This window comes from Panthera onca, chromosome F1, assembly GCF_046562875.1.
Source record: "Panthera onca isolate mPanOnc1 chromosome F1, mPanOnc1 haplotype 2, whole genome shotgun sequence".
NCBI classification, from domain to species: Eukaryota; Metazoa; Chordata; class Mammalia; order Carnivora; family Felidae; genus Panthera; species Panthera onca.
Window position 1 is genome coordinate 69,191,619 of NC_138355.1, and position 26,656 is coordinate 69,218,274.

The following is a 26,656-nucleotide window of genomic DNA, read 5'->3' on the forward strand; positions in this document are numbered from 1 at the left end:
AGGGCTTGGGACAAGGTTTTCTCCCATCAGCAAGCTCGAAAAACGTCTCTGGAAGCATCGCACTGTGAAGACACGAGCAGGAATACTACGTTCTCTACACGTTTAGAAGTAAAATCCTGCAGGAAATGTTCCTCCTCCAGAAGAACATCCAGCAACCAGGCCCTCAAAAAGAAGAAATGCACCCAAAATAGGAGTTGGGGGAGAAGACATATTATCTGTGTCACACATTTTCTTAGTTCTGACTCCCACCACCATTCCCCTGGGTCAGAGAATGTCCTGGATATTTGAGGATTCGCGAACGGCAATACCACCTCTCTCCTTGCCCGAAATCAGCTGCCCCGGGATTTCATCCTTGTCTGGCTCACTTCTGAATTCCAGCAAACGACCTGTCTGTTCCTTGCTCTGCCACAATCAGCTGTGACAAGAGTCTCGGGGCATCTGAAACATCATCTGTGACACGAAGGTGCTAGACAAGTTAATCTCTCAAGCTTTACTCAGTGCCAAAGCCTTCGGAAAATAGGATTTATCCCGTGAGAGAAAGTGCATCCCTGTGACGTGCACAGCTCCCTGGGAGGTCCCCATGAGTCGGTGGACGTGATGAAGCAGGAGGGCAGGGGCGGCCTTCTCTAGCGCCCGTAAAAAGCCAACTGGCCATTGATCCCACTGACATTTGGTGATGAACCCCGCTGCTTATACTGTCGGCGTGAAATCATTTCTCTCGTTGCCATCCCCTGGGGGCCCCAGTCCACAAACAGCCGTGAGCAACCACTGACCCTCCCGGGGGGCTTTCCTGGGGATCTCCCCCAAGCCTGGTCCTCGAGTCCATCCCACGCAGACGGCCGCGGCGGGGACCACAGGCGTCCCCATCTCAGGCTCTGTCTCTCTCTTCCTCAGAAGCTGCGTCCAAACCCGTGATTTCCCTCCATCCTCCATGGACCGTCGCCTTCAGAGGAGAGACAGTGACCCTGACTTGTCACGTATTGCACTTCCACGCTCCAGAGAAAATAAAACGGTTCCTTTGGTACCTCGAGGGTAGAATGCTACGCGAAACCCCAAGAAACACCCTGGAGGTCCGTGACTCTGGACAGTACAGATGCCAGACCCAGGACTCGCTCCCAAGTGACCATGTGAGCTTGACCTTTTCTTCAGGTGAGAAAAAAAGGAAAGAACACAAAGAAACCACAGTTTCTTTAGAAACCACACAGTTACCCAGAAGCTGCCTATATTTACGGGATAATAACCTATACAGATGAGACCCCGAGATTTGTTGCTCAGGTCAAAGAAAACTGGAGAAGCAAATTATTTGAATGGTTTCTGAATCTACGTATAGTTTTGGTTTTTTTAATTTTTTTAATGTTTTATTTTTTATTTTTGAAAGCGAGACAGAGTGAGAGCAGGGGAGGGGCAGAGAGAGAGGGAGACACAGAATCCGAAGCAGGATCCGGGCTCTGAGCTGTCGGCACAGAGCCCGACGCGGGGCCTGAACTCACAAACTGTGAGATCACAACCTGGGCTGAAGTTGGACGCTCAGCTGACTGAGCCACCCAGGCACCCCACACGTGTAGTTTCAAACTTATAAAATTTATTTTGAATAATAAGCAGCATGAGGATTTTTCAGATGGATAGGCAGACAGACAGAGGTACCCATGAATGCCACGGGGTTGAAATGCATGGGTCCCCTTCCCAGCAGACTTTCTACAGGACAGGACTGTAAATGTATTTTCTCTTCCTGATGACTTTCTTAATAACATTTCCCTCCAGTGTACTTCCTTACAACAATACGGTCTACGATACAGAGAACACGCAAAATACATGTTAATGTCACAAAATGCATAATACTCAGATTTTCCACTGCACGGGGGGGTCGGTGCCCTACCCCCATGTTGTGCAAGGGTATAATGTATACAGACAACAAATGTCACAAATGCATGAGAATGCATAATCCTCATAATCCTCATAATGTCATAATGATTTTATAATGTCATAATTATATGACATAATGATTTTATATGACATTAATGTCAATGACATTAATGTCATATATATGTCATATGTCATATGTCATATATATGACATATGTCATATGTCATAATGTCATATATATGTCATTTATATGACATTAATGTCATATGACATTAATGACATAATGATTTTATAATGTCATAATTATAATCCTCATAATCCTCATAATCCTCATAATGTCACAAAATGCATAATACTCAGATTTTCCACTGCACGGGGGGGTCGGTGCCCTACCCCCATGTTGTGCAAGGGTATAATGTATACAGACAACAAGAAAAAAAGAAGAAACATTTCTCTTTTTCCCTGTGTCCTAAAGCCACCTGTTTTTGGTTTTTGTTTTTTTATGTAAAGAGATTCTGATTTATTTTGGTGTAATTTCCTTCTGAATTAAAAAGAAAAAGAGAGAGAATCCCAAGCAGGCTCTGCCCTGCCAGCACAGAGCCCAACACAGGGCTCGATCTCACCAACCGTGAGATCATGACCTGAGTGAGATCGGGAGTCTGATGCTTAACTGACTGAGCCACCCAGGCACCCCAGAAACAATAATAAATAAAGCCACCTGTTTGAATTCGAAGCAGGTTATGATGTTCTCTGATTTCATGAACAAGGAAGCAGTATGGTAACAAGGAGAAAATAAGATGCTTATCCTCTCTGAGCTGGCAATTCCCCTCTTAAGAATTTACCTACTGGAGGGGCACCTGGGTGGCTCAGGCAGTTAAGCCGCCGACTTCAGTTCAGGTCATGATCTTACGGTTCGTGGGTTCGAGCCCCGCGTCGGGCTCTGTGCTGACAGCTGGGAGCCTGGAGCCTGCTTCGGATTCTGCGTCTCCCTCTCTCTCTGGTCCTCCCCCGCTCACACTCTGTCTCTCTCTGCTTCAAAAATAAATATTAAAAAAAAAAAAAAAAAGAATTTACCTACTGGAATCATAGACATACTCCCCCCAAACTGAAGGATGCTGAACGGTCAAGAAAAGCAAGCTCATTAAGTAAATTACATGGCATTGCACTGAAGGGAAACTTTGCAGCCGTTAGCAACCAGGTTCGGTAGCGAGACTGACGGCCTAGAGAAGGGTTCATAGCAGAGTAGGTTGTCAAATACACAAACATTGCTGCAGTTTCACAAAGAGAGCACGGCAGACTCTCACGTACGTGCCCACGGAAAAGGGCACCCGACACGTGCACGTCCACATCTGGGCCGCGAGGCGGGAAGGGATCTGTACTTGCATTTCTGCTTTCCGAGTCTTCTCAGGACACGTGTTCACTCTAAAATCGGAATAAAAGCGGATTGTAGTTATTTTATGCATTCTTTTCCCCCATCCCAATCCTAGAAAATCCTTTGGGGACATTAATCAAGAGAAGGCACCGAGTGACCAGGCTCGCGTTGTCTTGCAGAGAACCTGATCCTGCAGGCTCCCCCCTTCGTGTTTGAAGGCGACTCTGTGGTTCTGAGATGCCGAGCAAATGCAGAAATCACTCTGGATACCATGACACTGCACAGGCAGGGCGAGGTCCTGAGCGTCTCTGATGAAAGTTCCGAGTTCCGCATCGAGCAAGCAAGTCTCAGAGATAACGGAGACTATCACTGTTCCGGATTTAAGAATGGCTGCTGTTCCTACTTTTCCAACACGATCAACATCAAAGTCCGAGGTAAAGCCTTCGTTATCTGCGAGACGGGCTTGCTGAAAGGACGCTCCCTGAGGCAGCAGAGGGTGAGAAGGGTGGGCTGGGATACCCCCGCACCTCAGGGCTCACTCCTGCAAGATTCGGAGGAAGCGCAGGAGTGCTTTGAGCTGAAGGGGGTTGCGGATGGAAAGCGGCCTCCCCCCTGCCTGCCGTGCACCTTCCGCGGCTGCTGCAGACAGGCTGTGTTTCTCTCCAGAGCAGTTCCGGGCCTCACTGCTCTGGGGACCGCTGTGATCCTTCTCTAGAGCTGTTTCCACGTCCCGTGCTGACAGCCAGCCTCTCACCGAGCGTCTCTGGGAAGTCAGTGACCCTGACCTGCAAGACCCAGCTCCCTCCGCTGAGGTCAGACGTCAAACTCTGGTTCCGCTTCTTCAAAGACGACCACGTGCTGCAGTCGGGCTTGGAAAGCTTTCTGAAAATCTCGACCCTCACCACGAGGAGCAGAAACTCGCCGTATTACTGGTGCGAGGCCCAGAGAGGGTCTTCCAGCGTCTGCAAACAGAGCCAGAAATCTCAGCTACGCGTGCAGAGTGAGTGTCAGTGGGTTCTGATCCGCCAGGACCTGGGGATGGGGCAGGAGCCAGGCGGAGCGGCACATCAGTGCTTGATTGTCCTGCTGGTCAACTGGAGCCCAGCCCCTCCGGCTTCTTCGGGCCTTGTACTGCCTCCCAACCAATCTCTTGCCTTACCCGCTTCCTGCCTCCTCCCCAAGTCACCTGTGTGGGTCTGCTCAGGCTGCATGGCCTGCACGCAGAAGTGCATTCTCTCACAGCCCTGGGGACTACGAGTCCAAGATCAAGGAGCAGTATGTTGGTGTCTCAAGAGAGCTCTTTCCATCCTGCAGCTGGCCAGCTTCTCGCCGAGTCCTAACTGGGCTTCTCACCGAGTCCTAACAGAGCCCCGATCTGACCTGATTAGGGCCCCACCTATAGCCTCCTTTAACTTGAATTACTTCCTCAAAGACCCCGTCTCCAAATACAGCCACCTCTGGGGTTAGGGCTTCCACACAGGCATTTTGGAGGAACACGGTACAGCCAGTGACGTCCTGATGTCTCTGCTGTCTCCCACATCTCTGAACAAGAGTCTCTCTCTGTCTATCGTGGGCCTCGTGCTCTGTCCAGCCCAGGACCATCACGCCCTTCAATGTGTCCGCAGCGTCTCTTCCCTCCCTCCCTCGTTCTCTCTCCCTCCCTCCCTGTTTGTCTCCATCTCTCTTTCTCCCAGGGATGCAGAAGTATCTTTTCCCAATTAGCAGTTAATTTTTGACAATAACCAACACACACATCCTCGTAGGATACAGAGATGGGTAATAACATCGCAGCCACTCCAGAGATGTAGTCGGGGGTGAGGAGGACCCCTGAAACCACCAGTCCTTGACCAGGGCACTCAAGGCCCTTAGGGAAGTCATGGCTGCCTAACCCAGCCCGGCCTAAGGAGACTCTTCATTCAGCACTGGGCCAGTACTCAGCAGGCAGACCCCAGTCCTGGCGTCTGGAAACACACAGGCCTCCCATCCTCTCCCTGACCCTGTTCTCTCCAAGGGAAACAGAGGGGGTCAGGATGGATGCGGGGAGAGTGCGGGGACAGAGGAGGGGGTCCTGGAACAGTGTATGAATCTGGAAGGGAAAGGATGAAGGGTGGTGCACTGAGCCCAGCCCCAGCGAGTGGAGAAGCGGAGAACAGGGACTGAGCGGAAGACCCCGGGGTTTGGGCAGGTGGGGGCAGCCCTTCCACGGTCACAGGCAGAAGGAAGGAACAGGGAGGGGTAAAAGAAGGGACTTCTTCCACCAGAGCATCATCTACCCTGGAAAACGGGAGTGGGGTCACCTCAAGGGGGGCGGATGGGGAGAAGGGGGCGCGTGGAAGGCAGGGGCTGAAGCCCGGCCAGCACCGGAAACGTGCAGAGAGCAGGCCCAGCACCCGCTGACTGAAGATTCTTTCCCTCAGTCCCTGTGTCTCGTCCTGTCCTCACCCTCAGCCCCCATGGGGCCTCGGTTCCTGAAGGATATACAGTGACGCTTACCTGTAAAGCCGAGAGTGGCTCCTTCCCAATCTTGTACCAGTTCCTTCGCGAAAAAGTCGTCATCCAGAAGATGGAGCCCACTCAGAGCATGAAGTCCGTCATGTCTCTGAGGGCAGAGCATTCTGGAAACTACTACTGCACCGCGGACAACGGCCTGGGTGCCCAACGCAGCCTGCCCGTGTACCTCACCGTGACTGGTAAGTCCTGGGCTTGCGGCCCTCCATCCTCGGCCTCCTTCCCCCAGCCCTCCGGGGGTGCCCTCCCGCCTCCAAGGCCCACCGATGTTCCCGGGGACAGCTGCCTGCCTCTCTGCGCCTGGTCGCTGGCACAGTGCAGGCTCCATCAGAGCCCGGGACGTCTGCACCGCAGCCCCCCTCCCGGCCCCACCCGAGGAGCCCGGTGCTTTCTCGTGCCCACCCCTCGTCCTGCGAGGCCCCATCCTCGCACGTGCTCTCAGTAACTGCAGAATCAGTCCCCGGGGCCCAGAGGTGACGTCAATTATTGATCACCACACACCTTGATCACTTGGCTCTCGAACGTCACGTATGGATCCCAGCGGGGTACAGAGCCACCAAAGGTACTCAGCCCGCGCGGCGCGATCAGCGTTTCCTCCGCGGGCGCCGGGGAGCAGGAGTGCAGGGGAGAGCGAGTCTGGGGGGCACGGATGACCCCCCCCCCCGCCCGATGGCCTTAAGGCCCCCAAGGTGACAAAGGCGAGTGTCGAAAAAGTTACGAACCTACCCGGTTTCTGCGGAGCCTCGAGTCTGCGTTGTACCGTCGACGCAGAACGAGTTCCGGGCGCACCTTTGGGGGCGGGGATGTACTCATGCGCAGTCCGGTCCCGGCGCAGGACCCGCGCAGCCTCAGTTTCCGCTTCTGGAGAAAACACACAACCAGGCTGGCGACGAGCCAGAGTGCAGCCGCTCCCGCAGCTCCTGCGCAGAAGGTCGTACGGAACTGGGCCAGGGAGCCCCGACGGAGGCATCGGACCAGGAGAGCAGGGGCTCCGCGCTGCGAACACCCAGAGGCCCGAGGACATCGGGCAGTGACGTCACCGCAAGCGCCCGCCGCGGCGGAAGTGCCTACGTGACGGCGCATGCGCTCGGCTAGCGCTGCGCCGGGGGTGCGAGCCGTCTGCAGAAGCCTGAGGCGAGCCGGGCCCGGCCTTGCGCACGGTTCTGGGGGCGACCGACGGGTGTGGACCGGCACCCCAGCCACCCCGGGCCGAGGCCCACGAGTACCTGCGGGCCGTGGGGGCAGGGGGGCGCCCCGATCTGCACTGCTCGGTACAGGACTCGAGGAGAGCTCACGGGGGAGCTGAGGGCTGGGAGAGAGCCTGGGACCCGGGCGGAGGCAGGCCCCGAAGGACCCGCAGCGGAAACGAGGGACCCGTCCAGGACCCGGCGGGAGGCTGGCGGTGCAGAGTGCAGCGAGCGTGGAAGGGCCGAGGGGCGGAGGACGGGCGGCAGGAGGCCTCAGACCCATGCTCAGGGCTTGGGCCTTATTCCAAAGGGAGCCCCGGACTCCGCGATCGGGACTCACACCGGAGAGATCACTCGGGCCACCGGGGTGACGAATGGATGGCAGAAAAGAGAAGAGCCCACCCTGGGAGCCACCAGGAGCAGAGCAGGGGCTCCAGAAGAGAGGCCAGACAGGACCTCAGGCCAGCCCCGCCGAAGGGGAAGGGCCCTGAGCACCGTGGCTCGTGGGAGGAGGCGCCGTGACCCAGAAACCGCAGAAACCAAGGGAAGAACGTATTTGAAGCAGAAGATGTGGCCACTTCAGACAAAGCAGAGCTGCCAGCTGATGAGAGACAAGAACTGAGTCACCTCCCTTGGGTTCAGCCACAAAGCGCTGCATGCAAAAGCAGGAGACGCAGAGGAGAAAAGGGAGTCTGGGTGTGACCGCTGCCTCGCTTACCAGCTGCGCGGTTGACTGCTTTGGGCTTCAGTTTCCTCTTCTGTAAGATAGGGGCAGTAATAGCACCTGCTCCATTGGCTTGTTTGATAATTAGTGCCTGCATGCATGTGTTTACAAATTATACACGACAGACACCCGTACAGCAGATGCAGATGTGACAGCGCTATAGCCTCATTATAATCGCAAAGGCGGAAGATCAACGTTATAGATTGGTGGCGATAAGGCAAAAAAAAGCAGGTTTTCACAGACAAAAACAGGAGTGTGAGGCAAAGAAATGGAGACAGGAAATGTAGGCCCCTTCGCTCAGAAATCTGTCCACAGGAGAAAGGGGTGACGGGGAAGAGGACACAGAGATGCGGAAGGTTTTCTGTGGTTGATTTTTTAAAGTTTATCTATTTATTTTGAGAGCAAGCCGGGGAGAGGCAGAGAGAGAGGATCCCAAGCAGGCTTCATCAGCACGGAGCCCAGCATGGGCCTCGAACCCATGAACCATGAGATCGTGACCTGAGCCGAAACAAAGAGTTGGGCGCTTAACCAACCGAGTCACCAGAGCGCCCTGCGCTTTGCTGATTTTCTAATGTGGAGAGGATTAAATACGTCTACATGGGGTTTGGAAGAAGCCGGTGGAGCCAGAGAACCTGTATGTGGGACAGAGGCAGGTGGAGAAGGAGGAGGCTTCGTCTGGGGTGGGCAGGTGGGGGCAGCTCTTCCAGGGCCACAGGAAGGAACAGGGAGGGGTAAAAGAAGGGACTTCCTCCACAAGAGCGTCATTTACACCGGAAAACAGGAGTGGGGTCACCTCAAGGGGGGCGGGTGGGGAGAAGGGGGCGCGTGGAAGGCAGGGGCTGAAGCCCGGCCAGCACCGGAAATGTGCAGGGAGGAGGCCCAGCACCCGCTGACTGAAGATTCTTTCCCTCAGTCCCTGTGTCTTGTCCTGTCCTCACCCTCAGCCCCCATGGGGCCTCGGTTCCTGAAGGATATACAGTGACGCTTACCTGTAAAGCTGAGAGAGGTTCGCCTCGCATCCTGTACAAGTTTTATCACGAGAATATCAGCCTGGGGAGCAGGTCGGTCCTGTCTGCAGGAGGAGTGTCCCTCCGTGTCACTGTGACGGTGCAGGACTCTGGGAACTACTTCTGTACCGCTGACAATGGCTTCGGGCCCCAGCGCAGCGAGGCCAAGAGCCTCTCTGTCAAAGGTAAGCCCTGCATTCTTGTCAGCCACTCATCTCTGTTTTGCCACTGTGTTACAGAAGAGGAAACTGAGGCCCGATGCGACAAGTGGCGAGGCAGCCGTCACACCCAGACTCCCTTCTCCTTTGTGTCTTCTGCTTTTGCATGCGGCGTTTTGTGGCTGAACCCCGGGGGCGCTGACTCAGTCCTTGCCTCTCACAGGGTTCTTTCCTTTCAGAAGTCTGCACGGATCTCCTCGCAGTCTCCACCTCCCCAACCTGGCGCCCCTGGCAGCCAGCTGTGGGCCTTGGCCCTCCCAGCCCTGGCTCAGCCTGACCCCTGGATAGCTCAAGGGACTCCCCAGCTTTTACCAGAGGAATGCACTCCCTCCGAGGTTTTCACATGTTCTGTAGATCCCGTCCCCGGGAGACTCTTTCTTAACCCAGTGCCCAGAAGCACTAACACTCAAGCGTGCACTTGGCTGCGAGCAGGGTCACGCAGCCAAGTAGCCGGCAAGCCCTCAACTGGTCCAGAGTTCCCAAGCCGTTGAAGCACTCACGGCAGGGTCGACGAGGGAAGGAGGAAGGGTTTTCTGGAGTTTCCGTGATCTTTTGCCTGAATCCGTGAAAATAAGTTTCATTTTATCGTATCCCATTGTTTAAGTTGTTGTTGAAATATGCCATACGTTCAGAAAAGCGCACAAATCAGAGGCATACAGCTCATGGTGACCCATGTAACCACCCAAATAGGTGGCATCACGTTTGGAGTGAAGTTGCTTCTGTTTACACTTGGATCTTTGCTTCTTCGGGAGTGAAAGCCCAGTTGTTTGTGGGTTTGGCCGTTTTTTTGTTTTTAATTTTTTTAATGTTATTTATTTTTGAGAGAGAGAGGGACAGAGGGGGAGTGGGGGAGGGGCAGAGACAAGGAGACACGGAATCGGATGCAGGCTCCAGGCCCCAAGCTGTCAGCACAGACCCCGAGGCAGGGCCCGAACCCACGTAACCGTGAGATCATGACCTGAGCCGAAGTCAGACGCTCAACCCTCTGAGCCACCCAGGCGCCCCTGTTGGTTTATCTGTTTTTATGAGAAATAGAAGGATGATGGAAAAACCATGAGCAGGGTTCACCAGACCATTCTACGTCATGAGGAAACTGAGACCGGGTGTCCCCAGAGGGGAGGGTTGTTTCGTGTACGTCCAGGGAGCGAGAAAAACAAGACAACACTTGCAGGCACAAGGAAGAGCTGGGAGATCTCTCAGAAAATCACTTATTTCTCCAGAGCAGGTGATACTGGCCTGTGACGAGCTCAAAGCTCACTCTGCTCGCAGGCCACCAGCTATTTTCCTGTGTCCCCACCGTCACCCCTGCTGCTCCTAAGCGCCCTCCCTTCTCTCCACCTCGTGACCTCTGCCATGCCGGCATTAACTTCTCGGCTTCTGGCTGTGACTCCTTGCCGTGTATCTCAGCCTCTGCCCGGCCTCCAGGGCCGGGTGGCTCGAGCCAAGGCAGCGGTAGGACCAGGCGGGCAGCCAGGCCCCGGGGGCCGCAAGCCTTGCACTGCCCACCTCCAGCCCAACAAAAGCGTGGAGACGACACAGCACGAACTACGGTTCAGAAAATACTTGTTTTAGGGACCCGTGTGCACGGCAGGGACTCTGGGGTTTCCTAGAAAGAGCCAGCATACTTGAAAACACTTGGGTCGTCCGATCTAAGTATGAGTCAGAAAATCTGAATTCTGGCTCTGGCTATGAAAATGTGGTTCGTAATTCGGGCAAAACGTGTAAACTGCCTTTGTCTTACTGTTTCCACCGTATGCTGGAAGTTAGGCAAGATGGTGATTAGCATCCCTCCGAGCCCCAGAGAAGATAGTGGGGGCAGAGCGGGGCGTGCTGCCGAGCTGGGCCCATTTGCCCGGCCCCCCGGGGGAGAGCGCCACCCGACGGCTTCACCGTCGCTCCCGGCGGCGCGAGGGGAGGCACCGCCAGGGCCATGGGAGTGGGCAGGAGTCGGAGCACGATTGCGGCTAAAGGCAGCAGCTGGTGAGTGTGTAAACTGGCAACGTGCTGGTCTTAGGAACACGTGAGTCCGGGTGGAGTTGTCTTATCTTTGAACAGACAGATCTGAAGGCTCTCTTGCTCCTGGACAACCTCTGTCTCAGCTCACAGAAATCACGAATGACCAAAGGCAGACATTCCCCCAACGTAAATTGTGGGGTCAAAAGATTAGTTAAGAAATTTAAGTGTCGTGAGACCCAGGCTCCGAAGCCGGAATGTAACCTACCTAGGAAAGGCCCCAGCCCTAAGGCGCCATCCATCCCGTTACCACGTTTTATTTTCTTCTCAAATTTAGCAATGCCTCAAACTTCTTTATCTCCTGTTTCTTGCCTGCCTCCCTCAAAACCACATTGTAAGCTTCATAAGAACAGAGCCTTGTCACTCTGGGTCTCTGCCACATACCTGTGCCTACTTGGCACCTGGCACAGTGCAGGTCCTCAGTCGGCATTCATAAAACAATGAACAAAAAGCCTTTGAGGCAAGATGAGGAAGAGAACACTGATCTTTGCATCCACTCCTGCACATGGGCAGAAGTTCATGAGCCCTAGATTCGCAGACAACTGTCTGTGAGCTGGGAAGCTTCACTGTGAGCCAGGCAGATACTCTGACAAAACTATGTACTTTTTTGAGGGACTGTGCCCCAAAGAAACGACAAAGAGAGTTTGCGGGAACGTGTTCTGATAAGATATGCCCATTTGGCATCGATCGCCAGCCCTGGGTCAACGAAACACACACAGACGCGCGCGCGCGCGCGCACACACACACACACACACACACACACACACACACAGCATTCTCAAGCAGATACAAGACTCTGAATATACCTCCATCCATTGAAGGATTAGTTATAAGCAAAAAGAAGCAGAATATGGGAGTTTTGCATTGATGCATTTGAAACTGTAAAAGGGGAAGAAGGGACACGTAATTCATAATACTTTTAAAAAGAATTGGCATAGGAAACAAAAAAAACCCACAAATTCTTCTAACTATTCTCAATACAATTAAAGAAAATACGGACTCCAGAAAAAAAAAAAAACTGCAAAAAGGAACAAACAGGTTAAAGAAGACATGATAAGAAAACAGAAGACATTTTATAAATTAGCAGAGCTCAGAAGAAAAGCCAAAAAACCCCCACAAAGCTCTCTTAGAAATGAAATCCAAGTTTGAAGCCTTAAGAACAGGATGTATCCTTCTGAAAACCGTTAATCAAAGGGAGAATTGGTTTGAGAAAACATGACAGAATGCAAAGTAGAAAAAGAGAAACGAAAGCAACAAAATGTTTGAAATATGGAGACCAATGAAGACCCCCGTGTGGAATGTCCCTAAGAGAGGAAACCAAACTGAAGAGAAAAAACAAAAGTCCAAGATGTAATAAAAAATTTTCCCAAAGTGAAGAAAATTGAATACGTAGATCGAAAGGCCTGGGTGGCTCAGTCGGTTGAGCGTCTGACTTCGGCTCAGGTCATGATCTCACGGTTCATGAGTTAAAGCCCTGCGTTGGGCTCTGTGCTGACAGCTCAGAGCCTGGAGCCTGTTTCGGATTCTGTGTCTCCCTCTCTCTGCCCCTCCCCACTATGTGTGTGTGTGTGTGTGTGTGTGTGTGTGTGTGTGTGTGTGTGTGTCTTAAAAATAAATAAACATTTAAAATTTAAAAAAAACATACTCCGGGCGCCTGGGTGGCTCAGTCGGTTAAGCGTCAGCTCAGGTCATGATCTCGCGGTCCCGTGAGTTCGAGCCCCGCGTTGGGCTCTGGGCTGATGGCTCAGAGCCCGGAGCCTGCTTCCGATTCTGTGTCTCCCTCTCTCTCTGCCCCTCCCCCGTTCATGCTCCGTCTCTCTCTGTCTCAAAAATAAACGTTAAAAAAAATTTTTAAAAAAATACTCTAATAAGGTTACTGAATTTCGAGGTTATATATGCACACGTGTGTTCCATGTGTGTGCACGTGTTTGTTGTGTGCACGTGCATGTGTGTGTATGCACATGCGTTGTGTGTGGGTGTGCGTGCACATGTTATCACGGCAAAAATAAATGAAATTGGTCATCTCAGAAAGAAAGATTATTAGATTGGTCTTAGACTTTGCACAGAAACCAATGCTGGGAGAGAGAAGTCATGTCCAGATTTGCTCGCTCTTTCTTTTCTTTTCTTTCTTTCTTTCTTTCTTTCTTTTTTTAATTTACATCCAAATTAGTTAGCATGTAGTGCAACAATGATTTCAGTAGATTCCTTAGTGCCCCTTACCCATTTATCCCATCCCCCTTCCCACAGCCCCTCCAGGAACCCTCTGTTTGTTCTCCATATTCTGTTTTGTCCCCCTCCCTGTTTTTATATTATTTTTGTTTCCCTTCCCTTATGTTCCTCTGTTTTGTCTCTTAAAGTCCTCATATGAATGAAGTCATAAGATTTTTGTCTTTCTCTGACTGACTAATTTCACTTAGCATAATACCCCCAGTTCCATTCACGTCGTTGCAAATGGCAAGATTTCATTCTTTTTGATTGCCGAGTAATACTCCACATCTCCTTTATCCATTCATCCGTCAATGGACATTTGGGTTCTCTCCATCCTTTGGCTGTTGTCGATAGTGCTGCTATAAACAGCAGGGGTGTGTGTGTCCCTTCGAAACAGCACACCTGTATCGCTTGGATAAATGCCTAGTAGTGCAATTGCTGGGTCGTAGGGTAGTTCGATTTTTAGTTTTTTGAGGACCCTCCATACTGTTTTCCAGAGTGGCTGCACCAGCTTGCATTCCCACCAACGATGCAAAAGAGATCCTCTTTCTCCGCAGATTTGCACTTTCAAAGGAGGAAAAAGAATGGAGAATTTTATACCAAATCCAAAAGACATGGTCAAACATGCAGGGACCCAGGGAACTTAGTATCCATTAAACCTTCTCGAACAAGTTATATGATGACAAAATCCAGCCAGCCAAAATATGAATCGATACAAAGGGCTCAAAAGGAGCCCCGCCTTGGCTGCAGGCTAGAGTCTGGGAGCTCTGAAAACAGGCTCATTACTAATCATCTCTCTGGACCCATTACATTCAGAATCTCTCAGATGTGGTCTCAGAATCTTTTTTTTTTTTTTTTTTAACACAACCTTAGTTAAGAATATTGTACACATAGGGTTGAAAACCACTGAATCAGATATGAAAACAAGCCTAATCAACTGTGAGAGTTATGGTCACAGAGAGTGCCAAAGGTGTAAAAAAATATATGTAACAAAGAAAAGCTAGTTGGCCAGATGGGGAAAAAGAAATAAAAGAACAAGAATTTTCTCATGGTGACTACTGTTATTTCATAGGGGAGCAGAAAAAAGAATTGACTTGATACATTTTGAGAAATTAATCACAGCTGTCAAATTTTCCATTTTGTAAGCAATATCTGAATACTTTGCAGGCAGTAACTTCTCATTCATGGATTATAGTTCACCGGCAGCCCATGAAAAATCAACAAGTAGAAGAGTCACATAGGATACACGGGGGAGTTGTTCAGATAGAATAACTGTAGAGGCACCTAGGTGGCTCAGTCAGTTGAGCATCTGACTTCGGCTCAGGTCATGATCTCACGGCTTGTGAGTTCAAGCCCCCCATGGGGCTCTGTGCCAACAGCTCAGAGCCTGGAGCCAGCTTCCGATTCTATGTCTCCCTCTCTCTCTGCCCCTCCCCTGCACGCTCGCTCTCTCTCTCTCTCTCTCTCTCTCTCAAAAATACATAATCGTTAAAAGAATAACTGTAGAATTTAGGATTAGGAAGAGACAAATAATAAAAATGAGCCTCTGCATTTCTGTGACTATCACTCATGACAGTGTGGGAGCAGGAGCTCTTACCTCCGTTAATGCAAAGGGAAAAGGGTCCAAAGTTTTTGAAGAACAATCTAGCATAATATATGGTTACTTGAAATGTTCATATTCCTCACCCGAGAAAGTCCGCTTCTAAGAACTCATGCTCAGAAGCTCACGTGCAAATGTACCATGACGTGTATGCAGGACTGTGGGACGTGACATCGTAGGAGAGCTGGGACATAAACACCTGCTCGTGGGGAACTGCTTCAGTGTACCGTGTTGAATCCATGCACTGGAATGCTTTGCGGTTGTTAACGTAATCGGGCAATGTTTATCCCAAGTTAGCAAATTGTAGATGTCAGAGTTGCATTTTGTGGCGTGTGAATCGTACCACAGTAAGTTGGATCTCTAAAAGCAAATGAGGTAGATCTTTAAGCAATGACGTGGAAAGATGCTCGTGCCGCGTTCCTGAAGGAAAGAGCAGGCCATAGACCAGTGCGTATATTGTGGTCCTGTGCATGTGCGTGCCTGTATGCTTTTATGTGTCTATTGATGTGTTGATATGCATGAGTGTTCTGGTACAGGGAAAGATCTAGAAAACGTCATCAATACAGCGCAGAGGTCATGTCTGAAAAATGAAAATACAAGAAATGTGACAAGATACGGATGTCAGCTAACTTACTTTTCTTCCCTCAGTCCCAGTGTCCCGCCCCATCCTCACCATCAGGAGGCCCAGATCCCAGGCCGTGGAGGGGGACGTGGTGGAGCTTTACTGTGGGGCCTGGAAGGGCTCTCCCCCCATCCTGTACCGGTTTTATCACGAGGACAACGCCCTGGGGAGCAGCTGGGTCTACAACAGAGGAGGAGCGTCTTTCAAACTCCCCCTGTCCGCAGAACATTCTGGAAAATATGCCTGTGAGGCCGACAATGGCCTGGGGGCCTGGCGCAGTGAGACAGTGTCACTCGACGTCAAAGGTGAGTTGAGTCTTCCAACTTGGGCCTCGTTTCCGACGCGGCCCAGGCTCCGTGACGTCCCTGGCTGTGTGAGTCACGGGTCTCCTGTCCCTCCTTTCCCCCAACTGTCTCCTGACTTCTCGGCAGTCCCTGTAACCTTTGCCTTCAGGCCCCCAAACACACTGGAGACTGTGTATCCCAGTTCTCTGAACTGGATACAGCACCACATGGACCTTATTGTGTCCTCAGACCTGAGGAAATCATCACTGGGCTCTGATAATGTCACAAGGTCACTAAAGACCGAGGAAAACAGTTTCTGGTTTGAAACGTCTTTCCTGTGGAGAGAGATGTTCAAACAGCATGAACTGATGGTTAACTGTTTTTCCTCCCTCAGTCCCAGCGTCCCGCCCCGTCCTCACCGTCAGGACGCCCAGGGCCCAGGCCGTGGAGGGGGACGTGGTGGAGCTTCGCTGTGAGGCCCAGAGGGGCTCTCCCCCCATCCTGTACCGGTTTTATCACGAGGACAACGCCCTGGGGAGCAGCAGGGTCCACAACAGAGAAGGGGCGTCCTTCAAACTCCCCCTGTCCGCAGAACATTCTGGAAAATATGCCTGTGAGGCTGATAATGGCCTGGGGGCCCGGCGCAGTGAGACAGTGTCACTCAACGTCACAGGTGAGTTGAGTCTTCTAACGACAGCACAACCAGGGGCCGACCGTGCCCCCAACTTTCCCGGCGGCCCAGGCCGGAGGTGCCACGGGGCCGTTTGCTATGACATCACAGCAGGCCCTGCCCGCACAGCCTCCATCTGGGAGGTCTGGACTCTCCATTTCCAGGAACCTGCACCTTCCCCTTGCTGTGTGTTCCCCAGAAGCCATCCTGCAGCCACTGTGACCAAGAACGCCCTCACGTAGAAGTAAAGGCTTTCAAACCACAGATCGCATCCTGGTCCGCAATGATGGGCAGGAAAGGACACTTGACGTGGGCGCGTCTCAGCCCAGAAGAGGCTGGGGTGGGGTTTCCTCTGTCTGTCCATCAGGACAAAGGCCGCCTCACTGTCTCACTGGCCCTTGAACTTCTCTCTGGCTCCTCCGGCCCCCTCCCGGAGCTCTGGCTACGAGACTTGCCAGAGCTTCTCCCGACTTTGTCCCCGCCCCTATTGCCTGGGGCTGGACCACCGTGTCCCAGTGTGTGCACCTGGCCCCGTCGCGGGCTGGCCTCCCCGAGATGCCCCTTTCCCCGCAGGGCAGCATCTCACCCACAGCTCTGCCCTCCATCCTGCCATCAGGCCATGGCTCTGATGTGTAGCCGCTGGCGACTGGACACCACGCCTCGTCACCTGCCCCACGCCAGCCTGCACCCCCCTGTACACGCGCCACTCCAACAACCTGCCCTGCTTGCTGCTTCAACCCCTCTGGCCACCACTGTCCTCAGACCCCAGCAGAGCCCCAGTTCACCGACCTGTCCGCTCCCTCCCGGACGCTGGCCCCCGACTCCACCGCCATATCGCTTGTCTTGGTGCCCACACGGTGACCCCTCCGTCCTCTGCCTAAGGCCCAGAGGAGAGGCCTCTGCTCTCCGTGAGTCTCCACCTGATCCCTGGATTCTGTCTTTCTCGCATTCCCGACATTTGCACACCGATTAGCCCTTTCTGTCCTCCTCCTCCTCTCCCAGCGTCTCCCTCTCTCTAGGACCTTTCCCCGGACATTTATTTAGCATGATGAGTCAGGACCAATCGGATTACCTCACAGCCCTGTACAGATACACTTAGCGACTTCCTGCGGCTGTGTGAAGGGGGGTCAGTGTCCTCCCCGAGGCTCCTCGAGCCCAGCCTCCCTCTCCTACTCATGCCACCCCTCAGACCGCCTCTCACTGCTGCTGCCACCTTGTTACAGTAATTCCAGGGCTCTAGCCTTCTTCCAACTCAGGGCCTTTGCACATGCTGTCTGCCTGCCGGGCACGCTCTGCATTTTCCTCTTCACCTGGTTGATTTCAGATGTCCCTGTGAGGAAGCGTTCCCTGACCAGCCCCTGCAAGACCGGGTCCCTGGGATGACACATTTCACAGCACATTAGTCTCCACTTTGTATCAGTCATCGCTGTGTTCGTTCTGCACCTGCCGTTCACGTGATCGCTGCCTATCCCGTCCCCTGGATTGAGGCTTCGGGAGGGCTGGGACGGGGTCTTTCTCGTTCTTGAATCCCTAGCACATGGCGCACTTCCTGGGACTTACTCAGTGCTCCATTAATTTTGGACTATGAAATGAGCTAATAAGGTGATCAGTACCCATTCTCTGTGGACCTCGTTTCCGACGCGGCCCAGGCTCCGTGACGTCCCTGGCTGTGTGAGTCACGGGTCTCCTGTCCCTCCTTTCCCCCAACTGTCTCCTGACTTCTCGGCAGTCCCTGTAACCTTTGCCTTCAGGCCCCCAAACACACTGGAGACTGTGTATCCCAGTTCTCTGAACTGGATACAGCACCACATGGACCTTATTGTGTCCTCAGACCTGAGGAAATCATCACTGGGCTTTGATAATGTCACAAGGTCACTAAAGACCGAGGAAAACAGGCTCTGGTTTGAAACGTCTTTCCTGTGGAGGGAGATGTTCAAACAGCATGAACTGATGGTTAACTGTTTTTCCTCCCTCAGTCCCAGCGTCCCGCCCCGTCCTCACCGTCAGGACGCCCAGGGCCCAGGCCATGGAGGGGGACGTGGTGGAGCTTCGCTGTGAGGCCCAGAGGGGCTCTCCCCCCATCCTGTACCGGTTTTATCACGAGGACAACGCCCTGGGGAGCAGCAGGGTCCACAACAGAGAAGGAGCATCCTTCAAACTCCCCCTGTCCGCAGAACATTCTGGAAAATATGCCTGTGAGGCTGATAATGGCCTGGGGGCCCGGCGCAGTGAGACAGTGTCACTCAACGTCACAGGTGAGTTGAGTCTTCTAACGACAGCACAACCAGGGGCCGACCGTGCCCCCAACTTTCCCGGCGGCCCAGGCCGGAGGTGCCACGGGGCCGTTTGCTATGACATCACAGCAGGCCCTGCCCGCACAGCCTCCATCTGGGAGGTCTGGACTCTCCATTTCCAGGAACCTGCACCTTCCCCTTGCTGTGTGTTCCCCAGAAGCCATCCTGCAGCCACTGTGACCAAGAACGCCCTCACGTAGAAGTAAAGGCTTTCAAACCACAGATCGCATCCTGGTCCGCAATGATGGGCAGGAAAGGACACTTGACGTGGGCGCGTCTCAGCCCAGAAGAGGCTGGGGTGGGGTTTCCTCTGTCTGTCCATCAGGACAAAGGCCGCCTCACTGTCTCACTGGCCCTTGAACTTCTCTCTGGCTCCTCCGGCCCCCTCCCGGAGCTCTGGCTACGAGACTTGCCAGAGCTTCTCCCGACTTTGTCCCCGCCCCTATTGCCTGGGGCTGGACCACCGTGTCCCAGTGTGTGCACCTGGCCCCGTCGCGGGCTGGCCTCCCCGAGATGCCCCTTTCCCCGCAGGGCAGCATCTCACCCACAGCTCTGCCCTCCATCCTGCCATCAGGCCATGGCTCTGATGTGTAGCCGCTGGCGACTGGACACCACGCCTCGTCACCTGCCCCACGCCAGCCTGCACCCCCCTGTACACGCGCCACTCCAACAACCTGCCCTGCTTGCTGCTTCAACCCCTCTGGCCACCACTGTCCTCAGACCCCAGCAGAGCCCCAGTTCACCGACCTGTCCGCTCCCTCCCGGACGCTGGCCCCCGACTCCACCGCCATATCGCTTGTCTTGGTGCCCACACGGTGACCCCTCCGTCCTCTGCCTAAGGCCCAGAGGAGAGGCCTCTGCTCTCCGTGAGTCTCCACCTGATCCCTGGATTCTGTCTTTCTCGCATTCCCGACATTTGCACACCGATTAGCCCTTTCTGTCCTCCTCCTCCTCTCCCAGCGTCTCCCTCTCTCTAGGACCTTTCCCCGGACATTTATTTAGCATGATGAGTCAGGACCAATCGGATTACCTCACAGCCCTGTACAGATACACTTAGCGACTTCCTGCGGCTGTGTGAAGGGGGGTCAGTGTCCTCCCCGAGGCTCCTCGAGCCCAGCCTCCCTCTCCTACTCATGCCACCCCTCAGACCGCCTCTCACTGCTGCTGCCACCTTGTTACAGTAATTCCAGGGCTCTAGCCTTCTTCCAACTCAGGGCCTTTGCACATGCTGTCTGCCTGCCGGGCACGCTCTGCATTTTCCTCTTCACCTGGTTGATTTCAGATGTCCCTGTGAGGAAGCGTTCCCTGACCAGCCCCTGCAAGACCGGGTCCCTGGGATGACACATTTCACAGCACATTAGTCTCCACTTTGTATCAGTCATCGCTGTGTTCGTTCTGCACCTGCCGTTCACGTGATCGCTGCCTATCCCGTCCCCTGGATTGAGGCTTCGGGAGGGCTGGGACGGGGTCTTTCTCGTTCTTGAATCCCTAGCACATGGCGCACTTCCTGGGACTTACTCAGTGCTCCATTAATTTTGGACTATGAAATGAGCTAATAAGGTGATCAGTACCCATTCTCTGTGGACCTCGTTTCCGACGCGGCCCAGGCTCCGTGACGTCCCTGGCTGTGTGAGTCACGGGTCTCCTGTCCCTCCTTTCCCCCAACTGTCTCCTGACTTCTCGGCAGTCCCTGTAACCTTTGCCTTCAGGCCCCCAAACACACTGGAGACTGTGTATCCCAGTTCTCTGAACTGGATACAGCACCACACGGATCTTACTGTGTCCTCAGATCTGAGGAAATCATCACTGGGCTCTGATAATGTCACAAGGTCACTAAAGACCGAGGAAAACAGTTTCTGGTTTGAAACGTCTTTCCTGTGGAGAGAGATGTTCAAACAGCATGAACTGATGGTTAACTGTTTTCCTCCCTCAGTCCCAGCGTCCCGCCCCGTCCTCACCGTCAGGACGCCCAGGGCCCAGGCCGTGGAGGGGGACGTGGTGGAGCTTCGCTGTGAGGCCCAGAGGGGCTCTCCCCCCATCCTGTACCAGTTTTATCGCGAGGACGTCCCCTTGAGGAGCAGCTCGGCCCCCTCTGGGGGAGGAACGTCTTTCTACCTGTCTCTGACTACAGAACATTCTGGAAACTACTCCTGCGAGGCCAACAATGGCCTGGGAGCTCAGCGCAGTGAGGTGGTGTCACTCAGCGTCATCGGTGAGTTCGTCCTGCCCCACCAGCAGCACAGGCAAGGACCGGCCACCGGAGGGGAGCTGAGGTCCTCCCCCCGGCTGCCGGGACGGCTCGGGCCCCCACTACTTCCTGCTGCCACAGCCTCCCTCTGCGCATCCAGGATCCTCCCTGTGGTTTCCCCTACAAGAACCTGGACCTTCGTGGCCACCCAGCCCAAGCGGTCTTCCTCAGTGGCATCGAAACTCCTCACTAAAAATGCAAAGGGTTTTTACACCATAGACTATATTCTGATCTGTGGTTAAGATTACAAAGGGAGACTATGGGTCTCTCTGCTCCAGAAACAGGTTTGGCTGTTCCTTGTCCGGGTTTTTCTCTCCTGACCCACCCCCCCCAAGCCTTTACTCTTATGCTTCTTTTTTTTTTTTTTTTTAACGTTTATTTTTGAGACAGAGAGGGACAGAGCATGAACGGGGGAGGGTCAGAGAGAGGGAGACACAGAATCTGAAACAGGCTCCAGGCTCTGAGCCATCAGCCCAGAGCCTGACGCGGGGCTGGAACTCACCGACCGTGAGATCATTACCTGAGCTGAAGTCGGACGCTTAACCGACTGAGCCACCCAGGTGCCCCTATTCTTATACTTCTTTATTACCAGGAATATAAATACGCCTCCGACTTCCATATTAAAAACTCCATATTAACATTAGCTCTGTGCGTGGCCTTTTAGGAGACACAACCAGTCCACGTTTGTTTTTTTTTTTTACAAAGTGAATCTTAAAGCAGTGGGGCCGCGGGAGAGCAGCACAGAGAGGTTAGAACAGGACAGCACGGATGCCACGAGCCACCCTCCACCAAATTCCTCCGTTCTCCATGCTGCCCTCTGACCACTTGCCATTCATTGTTGAATCCAAAGGGAAATGGCTTCTTGTGAGCTCTGAACCAGTTGTGACAGCCCTACAGACCGAACCTCCGACCTCCTGTTCGGGGGACCCGGGGGAGGGTAGCACAAGTATGCTAAGGGCCATAGAGGTGAGCGTTCTGGTCTCAGCTCTGGAGGCAACTAGCCGCATGACCTTGGCCGAGCATATTTCCCCGTACGTTGACCTCGATATCCACGCCCATAAAGTGGGAAAATCAGACTAGATGGCCATTGTGGTCATCCCCAGCCCTAAAATTCTATGATTTTGGTGCACAGTGACTGTGGAGTATTTTGGACTCGAAGTTTCCTGGAAGGAGCTATTCAAAAGGAGAAACTCCAGAGACTCTTACACACTTACCTCTCAGATCCACCATGCAGGCGTGTAACGTGAGCTAAATGCCACTCCCTCTCTCTTCACAACACAGCGGACCGCGCATCGTGCCCGCCATACTCAGTATTCCTGACGTTCTGCTCACCTTCGTGCCTTTGTTTCTATGATTCTTTCACACGATGCAGGCTATTTCTGCTGCTGCCATCACACCTGAGGGACTCCTTGCCTGGACTCCGTGAGTTATGTCTTAGCTCTGCGACAAGGGTACCGATCACAGAGAACTGCGGGAAAGGGAGAGATTTCTCACCACCACCGCCATCATTGTCCTTGTCATTGTCCTCATCATCATCCTCACCGAGCCCTTGCATGTGCCTGGCCCTGTGCTTAGTAGTTGGCGTGCGAGATCCCATTTCATCTTGGAGATAAACCGCCGTTATCCCCAATTCGCAGGAGAGCCAGATGAGACTCAAGAGGTGGGAAGCAGGCAGTCTGCACACAGCTAGCGATGGGAAAGCCGGGCTTCCGTGGGCCTGCCCTGGTCTCCACCGTGGCATTCCTTCATCCTTCGTGGCCGTGTTTCAGCACAACTTTCGAGTTGTTAACAATTCGTTATTCTGAAGGGATGCATAAATCTTCGTAAGAAAACCGACGGTACAGCAGGGAGAACATAAAAAGTGAAGGTCTCCACCTGCAGCCACACACTTTTATGTCCGTGTACTTCCAAGATATAAGCACTGTTAATAGTTTCATGGGCATTTTTCTAGAAGTATTCAAATGTGTTATAAATATAAAAGTATAAAATTTTTCACAGCATCAGATTATACGTAATGATGCAACTTGCGTTTTTCACTTAAAACATACATCTTGGCTTTACTTTAAAAAATAGATCTTGGCTATCTCTTGTGTTTCTTTAGTCAGCCAACCAGGCTACCTCTAGTTTTTAGCTATTATAAAAATTCTAGCATAGAAATCCTTGCACAAAGACCTTTGCACATCTGATGTCAGTATCCCTAAAGGCAGCAGTCTTAGAGGTAGATTTTTGGGTCAAAGTTGATGTGCGTTTTGAACTTGGCAGGTGTGGCCAAATCGCCGTGCAAGAAAGTGTCTCAAATTTGCGTTCCCGCCTAGAGCATCTCAAGGCACCTGTTTCTCCATAACTCTATCAGTATCGTCTGTCCTTTTAAGTTTTGCCCATCTGATGGGTGTTTTCATTTGTACGTCTTTAATTAGTAACGAAAACAATTGTTCATTGGCTATTTCAAGTTTTTAGTGATTCATACCCTTTCACACTTTTCTATTGGGTATTTTGTGCATTTGTAGATTAAGGTCGTTAGCTTTGTCTGCCGTCAGAGTTGCAGCCTGTTTTCCAAGATCAAGATCTGACTTCTGCCATTTGTTTATAATTACTGCTCCTTTACGGATACATTAGAAGTAGGAACTTCTGTTGGCTTTTGTCTCCCTCAGTCCCAGCATCGCACCCCACCCTCACCCTCAGGGCGCCCGGGGCCCAGGCCAAGGTGGGAGACATGGTGGAGCTTCACTGCGAGGCCCAGAGGGGCTCTCCCCCCATCCTGTACCGGTTTTATCACGAGGACGTCCCCCTGGGGAACAGCTCGGCCCCCTCTGGAGGAGGAGCGTCCCTCAACCTGTCTCTGACCGCAGAACATTCTGGAAACTACTCTTGCGAGGCCGACAACGGCCTGGGGGCCCGGCGCAGCGAGGCGGTGCCACTCAGCATGTCAGGTAAGTTTCCTGTTCCCAGGCCACAGATGTGGACAGAATATTTCCTCCAAGGATGTTCTGGTACCCCTGCTGATGTTTGACCAGGACGTTCTCAGGGGCAGGTGCGCAAAGCTGGGAGTTCTCTAACTTGTCATTTTCTGAAGTGTTTCTGGAGTGCTGGTACCTGAGTGGGAGCAGGAGGCCCGAGAGGATCATTGACTTTAGCGCTCACTGATGGGCTCTGTCCACCCTGGCCCCCCACGCTTGCCCCAGCCGCAGACAGGAGCTTCCTCTCAAAGAGAAGAGCCGTCTCCTGTGCTGCTGCCTCGGGAGTCCTGGCTCCCCAGATTCTTCCCCTCCTCCTCCAGGCCCGGGCACCATCTCCAGGGGTCAGGGCAGATCAAGGCTACGAGCCTCTCCCTCCAGCTCATGCGCAGGATCTCCTCTCCAGGGCTGACCGGGAGCAGAAGTGGCCCCATTGCTACGGGCGTCACCGGGGGGCTGTTCAGCACCCTGGGCTTTGGGGTCGTGGCCCTGCTGTTATATTGCCGGCTCCCAAGGAAAGCAGGTGGGTCACCTCTGCGGGAGCCCCTGCCCTCCCCGTCCTGTCCCCTCAGGCTCATGCTGAGCTCTCAGCTGCTGCCCCCACCACCATCCCGGTCCCCCCTCTTCCCCTCCTGGTCCCCCGGAATTCCTCTTCACAAACACAGAGTTCCCCAAATAGCCCTAGTGCGTGGAAGATGCCCAGAGGAGAGGAGTTTATCCAGCACCATACCCTTGCGTGCACTCCCCTCTCCACCCTTACGAGGTCCCCAAGGATTGGGAGGAAGAGAAGGAAGACCGAGAAACGGGAGTGGGGACAGAAACCCAGTGGGGCCTCGTGACTTGCTGAGTGTCTCAACGGGCAGTGTTGTCACACCCATCAGGTCTGCTTCCCCCCTGCAGCCGTCGAGCGTTGCTCTTTACGGAGCCCCCTTTCACATTGCAACTCGGCCCCTCTGGAAGCCAGGCTCAGGAATTTTCATGCCATCTGCCGCCTCCCTCAGGCTTAGCAGAGAAGGGTTCGCCTCGTGGAGCCTGCCCCTCCCTGCGGCCGTGCTCCCGGGCAAGGCCCCCTCCTCCCGTGGCTCCAAATGCTCTGCTTTCCTTTGCAGGAGGAAGGCCGACCTCTGACCCCTCCAGGTAAGACCCGGGCTATGATCTCGTGTGCTCCGGGAGATGCCCGCAGGGGATAAAAGTTGACCTGGGTCTGGTGACCGCTAAGGACGCAGACAGGTTGTGCCTCCTGCACACTGTGGTCTCCCTTGGCGTAGGTCAAGGCAATTCCCAGGTAGCAATTCACTGCTGCCTTAGCTACCTGGGCCTCCTTGCGTCAAGGGCCAGTTCCTTTTCATTTATTAACTTGCACCCTGCACCATGGTTGCCTTGGCTGTCTGTGTGACCGCTGTAAATACTGGATCCATCCATGCCCGAAGCTAATCTTAGCTCAGCCGGCCTGGAAATCTCTGAATGTGAGCAACCTAACCCACACCTGCCGTGGGGACAGCCGAGGAGATGGAGTCACGCGACTTGGCCGTCCAGAGAAGCGGTCCGCCAGCCAGACGCGGAGCCGGTGAAGAAGGTTTCCCATCTTGGATCCCGGCGGCTGACCTCGGGAGGCATGCCGCAGCTCAAGACCCTCTCCGGGCGAGCCCATGGCGGCAGCATCCTGACCATGGGGAGTTCCTGAGTGCTCATCATGACTGATTCCTCTGAGATGTGGATCTCTCTGAGAGGGGAGGCTTTGGAGCCAGGTTCTAGTTCGCCCTGTCTAGTTACGCGGTCTTGAGCAAGTCACTTTCTCTCTCGGAACCACCATTGTCTCCGTCTATAAGAGAAGGATGATAATAGATCGCCCTGACACTGTTACAAGCATCAGCACAGTGCCCGGTAGTGTCACGTGCCCACCACGTCCGGGAACATGTTGCGATTTGTAACGTGCTCGTTCACAGCAGCAAACCACCCGGGACGCGGTCGTCTGTGTCTCCGGGCTTGGCAGCCACCTTGCCCAAAGACCTGCCAACGGGGCTCGATTATTACGTTGGCTCCTTCATCAGGGCTCCTGGGAGACACGGCCGTTTCTGTCCCACAGGAGCCCTTCAGACTCCGACGTCCGAGAGCCCATCTACCACAATGCACCAGCCTGGCTGGAACTGCAGCCAGTATACAGCAATGGTGAGGAGCGAGGTGCCCCTGTTTGGGCAGCGAGCCGGGGCTGGTCCGGCAGGGGTGGGGCAGCAGAGGACGGGGGGGGGGGGGGGCCGTGCGGATGCCCGGGGGACACGTGTCCCTGCAGAGAGCGAACTCCAGCTGGGGGAGGAGGAAGTAACTCAGACCAGAGGCAAGAGCCTGGCAGTCTCTCAAACTGCAATCTCTTTCCAGTAAATCCGAAAGGAGGAGAAGTTGTGTACTCGGAAGTCCAGAGGATTCCGCAGGGGAGCAGACCTGCAGGTAAGACCTGGGGACCCTGGGCTCTGACAGCGCTGGCCGCGCGCGGCCCCTCCTCCGTCCTGCGGGCAGGTCTGGGGCAGACCGGGCGCGGAGCCGCCCTCACGCAGGGTCGCCCTCACCGGCACCCGCCTGCCCTGCTGGGGTCCCCGGGCCCACCGTGCGGTGCCGCTCTGCCATTCACCAGGGACGCCGCGGGATGGCCTGAGGACCGGCTACGCCATCAGGGCTTCTGCACTCGCAGCTGTCTCGGGACACAGGGCTACTGTCCCTGTCCTGCCTCTGTCCGATTTCTACTGCCGTCGTGGCAAATGGCCAGGAGCTCCGGAGGGGTGGGGGGTGGGGGGGAGGAGAAGTCAGACCGGCGTCTCCCTGGGCCACGCTCCTTTCTGGAGGCCCCGGGGGAGAAAGTATTTCCTTACCCTTTCCTGCTTCTCAAGGA

The 26,656-nt window shown here is 53.8% G+C and overlaps 1 protein-coding gene and 1 long non-coding RNA gene across 5 annotated transcripts in view; one reads left to right on the forward strand and one right to left on the reverse strand.

Moving 5' to 3' along the window:
* The window catches only part of FCRL5 (Fc receptor like 5), a 40,637-nt gene that overhangs the window by 11,208 nt on the left and 2,773 nt on the right, over positions 1-26,656 (forward strand). For 2 of the 4 annotated variants that reach the window (XM_078440708.2, XM_078440709.2), the window contains 14 exons: positions 895-1,149; positions 3,415-3,669; positions 3,951-4,235; positions 5,653-5,925; positions 8,568-8,846; positions 15,349-15,627; positions 16,001-16,279; positions 18,253-18,531; positions 20,504-20,782; positions 23,470-23,748; positions 24,179-24,295; positions 24,882-24,909; positions 25,859-25,941; positions 26,149-26,217. In XM_078440708.2, the coding sequence (XP_078296834.2) occupies positions 895-1,149; positions 3,415-3,669; positions 3,951-4,235; positions 5,653-5,925; positions 8,568-8,846; positions 15,349-15,627; positions 16,001-16,279; positions 18,253-18,531; positions 20,504-20,782; positions 23,470-23,748; positions 24,179-24,295; positions 24,882-24,909; positions 25,859-25,941; positions 26,149-26,217 (3,039 nt within the window). Of the gene's footprint in view, positions 1-894; positions 1,150-3,350; positions 3,670-3,950; positions 4,236-5,652; positions 5,926-8,567; positions 8,847-15,348; positions 15,628-16,000; positions 16,280-18,252; positions 18,532-20,503; positions 20,783-23,469; positions 23,749-24,178; positions 24,296-24,881; positions 24,910-25,858; positions 25,942-26,148; positions 26,218-26,656 lie in introns of those variants that run through there. The other 2 variants (XM_078440714.2, XM_078440710.2) reach the window with 2 other exon arrangements.
* On the reverse strand, positions 2,203-6,463 carry LOC144614855 (uncharacterized). The gene is made up of 3 exons (XR_013553090.2): positions 6,245-6,463; positions 5,729-5,834; positions 2,203-3,285 (listed from the first exon to the last, which is right to left on the reverse strand). It is a non-coding gene; the product is annotated as an uncharacterized LOC144614855 (long non-coding RNA).